Here is an 8,913-nt window from a genome sequence, read left to right on the forward strand (position 1 = left end):
TTATTTCATCATTATTGATGAAATTATTTCATCATTATTGGTGAAATAAGCTCTTGCGTGAAAAAAGTTCTTAAATCATGCACTAATAAACCCAATGGTTCTCAAAATTTGAAATTCGTGCCACTCTTATGAGCACAACATGGCGGTTTGTTTACATTTTTTTAGGATACGCTTTTATAACACATGAGGTATAGGGTACCCTCCCTCCACTACTTGAGCTCCTTGAAATATACAAAAAACTGACTTTACTCATCTCTCATTGGTGGAAAATTATTGAAATCTTTGTTTACATTTCGCAGTCCCGGTCTGTATTTTCAATTTCCCCCGATTTTTGAATGGTTATCTGATTGTCTGTCATGTTGTTAATGAGTGATTATAGCAAGTTTTTTTTTATATATATATCTTTTATTTCTGTTGTTGTTTCAGCCAGCCTTTTAATTCTAATTTAAATTTCTTTTCGTTTTTTTCTTCTCTAATTTTTTGGGAATGGAGTTTTGGAGTTAGGTATATACTTAACTTTATACCGGTGTAGCTTATGGCTTTTTGTCCTTTACATGTTTTACATTTAGTGGATTGTGGTGTTTGGTTCCTTAATTGGTATTTGTGGTCTTGGTAGTTTAGGAATCTATGTTTATTTTGGTGAATATGTGTACATATGTTTTTGTAAAAGATGTTATTTAATTTTAGGACATTTAGATTTTTATAGAGAGCTGTTGTTGAGTATCTCCAATTTTTGTGATAGATTATTTTTAGTAGGGAATTCTGTATTACTTGTACTTTGTGTTTTAATGTTTTATCCGCTCTCCCATATCCACAGATTCCGTACTCCAGGGCCGATTGTACTAATGCATGGTACACTTCCTTTAGTAGTGAGAGGGGTAGAAACTTCCTGAGAGTTAAAAACGGATAGATGTATCTTCTTAATCTTTTGGTTAGTGCCTCAATGTGAATGTTCCAGCAAAGATGACAGTTGACTTCCAATATAAGATATTTTGCGTGTTCAATTTCAATTGATGAGCACTGGCGCGGTTCCTGGCAAGTAGAATTCTCGTGAACAATGACTTTTGAGTTCTATTCTATTCTATTATGGGACTGGTTGCTCCTCTCCCAAGAGAGTATGCAATTAACACTATGACCTCTGCAGATCTATTGTGACCAGTATTTTTTCCCCTGCCCAAGCTGCTATACCCTGGCCTTGATGGAACCTAGAAGTACCCTCACTGGTATATTTCAACCTCCCCAGTTTCTCTAAAATTCACCTGCAGCACCTCTAAAGAGTCCGCATACTCAGGTTTATTCCAGAGAAAAGCTGTGAGTCCATATACTATCCCATTAAGAGGAAACCAAGAGGTGTCATCAAGGCCAGAGAGCTAGCTAAGGGCCCCTAAATTGTAGGGGTCAGATGAGGGATATTCAGGTATGTACATAATTATGTCGTACCCTACTTCCTGAGACGGACTTGACCATAGTCCCATTCAGGTACCCTCAAAAGAGCCAGTGTTATTGTCTGTGGCTTGACAGGGCTGGTTTTGTCTCAGTTTTACGTCCTCCAGCGAGACAGGACTTTTGAGTTGGTAGGTAGTTGTTTCTTTTTCTTGCAGAATGGAACAATTTTCGTTTTCTCTAAATTTAATTTTAAATTATGTGTTTCAAACCAGCATTTTATTACTCTCATGTCACTTTCTATTTGCGTGTTTAGGATCCAGTTTGCATATGAATTTTAGGAAAACCTTAAAGGAATCCCTCATCATTAAGGTATAACTGTGCTTCTTCTTGTAGTGCCTTATCCGTTGCGGATGTTGGCGACCAGCTTGGCAAGTTTGATTTTGTTTACAGCTATGCGAAATAGTTCCGTGGATGTTTTTCCGGTCCATTTTCTCAAATTGTGCAACCAGGAGATTCTGCGCCTGCCGCGTCCTCGTTTTCCTTCAATTTTCCCCTGGATGATTAGTTGTAGTAGGGTGTATTTGTTGTCATTCGATTTTTAAGGATTTCCCTATAGTAGCAGCATATCCCAAAAATGGGATCAACCATTATGGGATAACGGTACATCCCAGAAGAAAAGTGTAAATGTATAAAATGTAAGAAATAAAAATACAAACAACTTTCTAATTCATTGTTCTTCACAAAAAAATACCGGAAACGAGATATTGTGAGAAAACCTCTGTTTTGGCCGCCATGTTGGAGAAATCATTACGGTACGGGATTACGGTACATCCTAGAAGAAAAGTGTAAATGTGCAAAATGTAGGAAATAAAAACACAAACAACTTTTTAATTCATTGTTTCTCGAAAAAAATTACCAGAGACGAGATATTGTCACAAAAGCTCTTTTTAGCCGCCATATTGGAAAAATAATTACGGTACGGGATTACGGTACATCCTAGAAGAAAAGTGTAAAATGTAGGAAATAAAAATACAAACAACTTTTCAATTCATTGTTTCTCGAAAAAAATTACCGGAGACGAGATATTGTCACAAAAGCTCTTTTTAGCCGCCATATTGGAAAAATAATTACGGTACGGGATTACGGTACATCCTAGAGAAAAAATGTAAATGTAAAAAATGTAGGAAATAGAAATACAAACCACTTTCTAATTCATTATTATTAGAAAAAAATTACCGAAAACGAGATATTCTCAAAAAACCCTTTTTTTAGCCGCCATTTTGAAACGGGATTGACCGTTACGGGATTACAGTACATCCTAGAGAAAAAGTGTAAATGTATGAAATGTAGGAAAGAAAAAAACAAACAACTCTCTAATCTATTGTTATTAGAAAAAAATTAGCTGAAAAGAGATATTATGAGAAAACCTCTTTTTTGGCCGCCATGTTCGAAAAACCCTTACCGTACGGGTCCTTGTACGTATATATCTAAATACAGTATGTTTAAGGAATATGAAGAAACAAGGAGTATATGGTTTAGCGAGGAGGATACGTTTGAAGATCAGAATATGTATTTTCTTATAGGTAAGGAATATGCTCCTTGGATATATAAATTCTGTATAGTTCGAATCCCAGGAGTGCCATGAAACAATTTAGTCAGATGATGGCCAATTTTCCATTCAAACATCTTCGCTAGTTTCTGATCAACCTTTTTTCGTAACCTTGTACGTATATGTCTAAATACAATATGTTTAAGGAATATGAAGAAACAAGGAGTATATGGTTTAGCGAGGATACGTTTGAAGATCAGAATATGTGTTTTCTTATAGGTAAGGAATATGCTCCTTGGATATATAAATTCTGTATAGTTCGAATCGCAGGAGTGCCATGAAACAATTTAGTCAGATGATGGCCAATTTTCCATTCAAACATCTTCGCTGGTTTCTGATCAACCTTTTTTCGTAAGCGTTAGGTAGCATGCAAAAATGACTTGCTAATGAAAATTATCAGTGATTTCCTGAGAATTAACTCAACTGTGTTAAACGATTTTGTTTTCCCAATCCAAGTTTTGCATTTGCTAATAAGAGACTATAGTTCGATTCCCAGCAAGAACTAAATAATGAAGTCAGACATTTTTTTTTTCCCATTTAGTATGATTTTTTTTTTTTCCTTCTCATTTCGTTTGTTTCTATGTGTTTCAGGAACCCTATGTGGCCTTGCAATTTACAACTACACAATTATCAATATGCCTTTCCCCCTAGCCTTGTACAAGAAAATCCTAGATGAGCCTATCCTATTACAAGACCTCAAAGATCTATCGCCTACACTAGCCAAGTAAGTCTAGCAAGAAGCTCCTTGAAGCGAAATCAACTGTTCAATCAATCGCCGAAGGCCAGCCTAGTTAGCTTGGTTGGTAGCGCGTCTGCCTTGTAAGCGCTAGGCCGCTAGGTCGATTCGAGCCCGGGGTGGATTTCATCCTGAAGGGATAAGGTTCGTTCTCGGAACGGCTGGCTTTCTCCTATCCTGTCTTCATTCTCTCTTCGATTTCGGGACGATATGTAACACCGTGGCAGTTACAGTTCCCTCTATCAAACTTCTTACCTATCTTAGTGGTGCAATGGTTAACGCCTTGAACTTTAGGTCTGGAAGTTGGTTGTTCGAGTCCAAGTCAAGTCATAAAATTTATATAGGTGTAATAATGGGTGAACGATATTTGTGGCAAGCATTTATGATTAACACAATTAAATTTCCTTCTCTCTTCGATTTCGGGACGATAAGACCTTAGCAGTTACAGTTCCCTTTATCAAACCTTTAAAGAAAGTAAAAAAAAGGCTCCAATCTCGCTCTTCTCTCTTTGCAGAAGTCTTCAAGACATCCTGGACTACCGGGAGCCAGATCTGGAAGACGTGTTCGGCATCACGTTCAGTATATCGCGCGAGCTGTACGGGCAAACCAAAGTGGACGCCCTGAAACCTAACGGCGAGCACATACCCGTGGACCAGTCCAACAAGGCGGAGTTCGTGGACCTCTATTTGGACTTTGTGTAATCGAACCCGCGGCCTAGCGCTTACAAGGCAGACGCACTACCAACTAAGCTAACTGGGCTGGCAAATGTCAAGGTTTGAATCTTTAAATCATTCAAAATTTACTAATTTTAAGACAAATTCGATATAGTGATATACTCGTACAAAGATGTTTTTTTCAAAGTCACTGTCTGATTTTCTTCTATTGCAGGGAACTGGTATCTGCTCATGTCAGATGACTACTTTGAAAGACTGATCCTGATATTTAAGCAATGCCTCATATATCTTCTACAGCAGCCGGGAGTTGTCGATTCCACCAATGGTGTGAGTATATATATATAGCGATCTTGTATTATCTTCCCAGTGTATCTTACCGTAGTGTTACTCGAAAGAGAGAGAGAGAGAGAAAGAGAGAGAGAGAGACCATAGAGTAAATTCTCAACTCTATGGTTTCTGCTTTCTCTTGTCCCAGTATATCTTCATCCTTGAAGAATGGTCAACCTTTCTCTCCTCAGACCACTTGCTGTTAGGTCTTGCTGTGGTGGAAGTTATTGGTTTTAGTTTGTATCTCTTTAAGATTTACAATTTAGTTAGTGCAATAGTCCTAAACTAAAATGGACGCGGAACACAAGGGATCAGAAAGAGACCGCCTTAACATAATAATAAGTTATTGTTTTCTCAAATTCTATAACCTAAACCATCACCCACACCCCCGCAGGACATCACGTTCAATCGCAAGCTCTCCTTCTGTCTGCAAGTCCTTCAGAAGCTCAACTCTCTCAACAACGAAACCCTCACCTCTTCCATCTCCGCCGGAGGCCGAACGGTCTCCAACATTCGCACCCCGGCCCCCCACGGAGGCCGCAAAGTAGCGTACACGGCCTTCTATATGCCCGATTTGGCAACGGTGTGCGATATCCGCATCGATTATTTCCGATGGATTTCGGGCCGACCGAATGGGAGCACAAGGGACTTTCTGTGTAACTATCCGTTCATATTTGACGCTAAGGTAAGTGATTGTCTGGTTTCCGATTTGTTTTTGGATAGGGTTAAGTAGCACGCAAAGAGGATCCATCTCTCGATTGTAAAAAAAAAAAAAAAAAAAAAAAAAAAAAAACGGGAATAAAAAAAAAAGGGGAGATCGTTTACATTTATCCCCCAAAAAAACAAGTCGGTACTAAAAAATAATGGTGAGATCGTTTACATTTATCCACCAGAAAATACCTAATAAGAAAAACATTTTTTTTTTGTACCTACCTTGAAACCGCTTTCGCATTACTTCAAGGCACATTCTTTTACATCCATGCCCATCCAAGAACGGAAAAGTTCGGTCAGAAAATTTCCGCCCCGGCCGGGATTCGAACCCACGTTCCGTATTTCCCACATTATTTCCTAAAATAAAGGCATATTCACGACTTGAGTCTCCCGAAGTACACGGTAGAGGGTTAGGTAGGCTACAAAAGAAAAAGTCTCATTTCACAACCCTACTCCACACTCTCCTTTCAGGCTAAAACCACTCTCCTAGAAATGGACCAACGGATACAGATGGAGCACGCCATGAACCAAACCAACTTCTACCTGTTCCTACAAACGTTCAACCCTCATACGCTCAACCAATATCTAGAAGTGGAAGTATCGCGAGACAACATTGTAGAGGATACGATACGGGAGTTGGCCCAGTATACAACCAACGACTTTAAGAAACCGCTCAAGGTAATTGATTCTAATAGACTGAATAGACCATTAGAGCAACTTGTTAGCTTGGGTTGTAGAACGTCTGCCTTGTAAGCGCTAGGTCACGGGTACGATTCAAAGGCTGATGAACCTGCCTCATTTAATTTATAGGTCAATGACCCTTCTCCCATTTACCTTGCTCCCCAGGTAAAATTTAGAGGAGAGGAAGCAGAAGATGCAGGAGGAGTAAGGCGGGAATTCCTCATGTTGCTCCTGAAAGAGATCCTGGATCCCAAGTGAAAGTTTATGAAACAAAATTTGATTAGTATCTAAATTTTATTCCTCTTGTCTCTTCTGTACCCAGAGATCGGGCGTTAAGCTGAGTCATGTTCTTATAAACCTATTAAACAATGTTATAATGTTACCAAATTAATATCAATGCTTGAACCTGTACCACTAGGCTTGTAGATACTCTGGAAATTTCGGGTTCAATTTCTGTCAGAGTTGATCTTTTTCGACCTGACGAGTTAAATGCGAGTTGTCTCTCACAGGTGAAAAAATCTAGGTAGTAATAAAAGGCTGATGAACCTGCCTCATTTAATTTATAGGTCAATGACACTTCTCCCATTTACCTTGCTCCCCAGGTGAAATTTAGAGGAGAGGAAGCAGAATAAGGTGCTAGGTCACGGGTACGATTCAAAGGCTGGTGAACCTGCCTCATTTAATTTATAGGTCAATGACACTTCTCCCATTTACCTTGCTCCCCAGGTGAAATTTAGAGGAGAGGAAGCAGAAGATGCAGGAGGAGTAAGGCGGGAATTCCTCATGTTGCTCCTGAAAGAGATCCTGGATCCCAAGTATGGCATGTTCAAGGAGTACGAAGAAACAAGGAGTATATGGTTTAGTGAGGACACGTTTGAGGATCAGAATATGTATTTCCTTATAGGTAAGGAATATGTTCCTTGTACGTATATTTCTAAATACAGTATGTTTAAGGAATATGAAGAAACAAGGAGTATATGGTTTAGCGAGGATACGTTTGAAGATCAGAATATGTATTTTCTTATAGGTAAGGAATATGCTCCTTGGATATATAAATTCTGTATAATATGTTTAAGATATGTTCTTGTAAAGAATGTCGAAAGAATTTTTTGTATGCAGTTCGAATCTCAGTAGTGCCATAAAATAGTCAGAGGATGGTCATTCAAACATCTTCCCTAGATTCTGATCAATCTATTTTCCAAAGCGTTAGGTAGCATGCAAAAATTACTAAATAATTGAGTCAAGAGAATATTCAAATAAATCATCAGTCCTATATTACTCTTCTTTTTCTCATTTAGTATTTTTCTCTGTGTGTTTCAGGAACCCTATGTGGCCTTGCAATTTACAACTACACGGTTCGATTCCCAGCAAGAACTAAATAATGAAGTCAGACATTTTTTTTTATTATTATTATTATTATCAGCCCTATATTATTCTTCTTTTTCCCATTTAGTATGATTTTTTTTTTCCTTCTCATTTCGTTTGTTTCTATGTGTTTCAGGAACCCTATGTGGCCTTGCAATTTACAACTACACAATTATCAATACATATTATAATTTATTTGATAAAGTGGTGGATAGGCGAAGTACGAAATGGTTCCCAAAAATAAGTATTTTGAACTTTTGTTACATTTGAATTGGTTCTCTCCGAAAATGGTTCACAGGTGAGCTTTATGCCACAGATAGGAAAGAAAACGCAAAATATTATTTAATTTCGAATGAAACACAAAGTATGTAGGTAAGTACAAGCTCTTTATTTGCTAGAATGATAGCTCTTGCACTTCTTGCAGGAATAGATTGTACTGGTCAAATCCTAGAATATTGAACCATTTCAAATGTCAAGGTTTTTTTTTTTTTTTTTCAATTGGTTTGACTAAGGGAACTGTAACTGCTATGGTCTTATCGTCCCGAAATCGAAGAGAGAAGGAAGACAGGATAGGAGAAAGCCAGCCGTTCCGAGAACGAACATTATCCCATCAGGATAAAATCCGCGAATCGAACCCGCGGCCTAGCGCTTACAAGGCAGACGCACTACCAACTAAGCTAACTGGGCTGGCAAATGTCAAGGTTTGAATCTTTAAATCATTCAAAATTTACTAATTTTAAGACAAATTCGATATAGTGATATACTCGTACAAAGATGTTTTTTTCAAAGTCACTGTCTGATTTTCTTCTATTGCAGGGAACTGGTATCTGCTCATGTCAGATGACTACTTTGAAAGACTGATCCTGATATTTAAGCAATGCCTCATATATCTTCTACAGCAGCCGGGAGTTGTCGATTCCACCAATGGTGTGAGTATATATATATATATATATATATAGCGATCTTGTATTATCTTCCCAGTGTATCTTACCGTAGTGTTACTCGAAAGAGAGAGAGAGAGAGACCATAGAGTTAAGAATTTCTGATTTCTCTTGTCCCAGTATATCTTCATCCTTGAAGAATGGTCAACCTTTCTCTCCTCAGACCACTTGCTGTTAGGTCTTGCTGTGGTGGAAGTTATTGGTTTTAGTTTGTATCTCTTTCGCTTACAACCTCTGGCAAGCCGGAGGCCGCCTCTACCTTCTCCACTCCCAAAGCAACAACTCTCTCAACTCGAAGACCTCCTGAACGTCTGTCTCCCTCTCGAACGCTAACTTGCACTACAGGATGCCCCACACTCACTACCAAATCCAATATCCAATATCTTAAACTCTTTTGTTATGGAATAATAATACAATTCCGCCAGAGAAAGACTAGGGAACACAAGGCGCAGGTAAACTCAAATGCAGGTAAACATTTAGAAG

The 8,913-nt window shown here is 38.4% G+C and overlaps 1 protein-coding gene across 1 annotated transcript in view; it reads left to right on the forward strand.

Annotated features, from left to right (window-relative positions):
• The window catches only part of LOC103508196 (probable E3 ubiquitin-protein ligase HERC4), a gene marked incomplete at its 3' end in the record, with an annotated part of 22,780 nt that overhangs the window by 10,922 nt on the left and 2,945 nt on the right, over positions 1-8,913 (forward strand). The window contains exons 9-14 of the mRNA XM_026822858.1: positions 4,620-4,732; positions 5,127-5,417; positions 5,915-6,121; positions 6,851-7,028; positions 7,626-7,709; positions 8,306-8,418. Coding sequence (XP_026678659.1) covers positions 4,620-4,732; positions 5,127-5,417; positions 5,915-6,121; positions 6,851-7,028; positions 7,626-7,709; positions 8,306-8,418 — 986 coding nt within the window. The remainder of the gene's footprint in view (positions 1-4,619; positions 4,733-5,126; positions 5,418-5,914; positions 6,122-6,850; positions 7,029-7,625; positions 7,710-8,305; positions 8,419-8,913) is intronic.

Source organism: Diaphorina citri, unplaced genomic scaffold (assembly GCF_000475195.1).
Source record: "Diaphorina citri unplaced genomic scaffold, Diaci psyllid genome assembly version 1.1 scaffold377, whole genome shotgun sequence".
NCBI classification, from domain to species: domain Eukaryota; kingdom Metazoa; phylum Arthropoda; class Insecta; order Hemiptera; family Psyllidae; genus Diaphorina; species Diaphorina citri.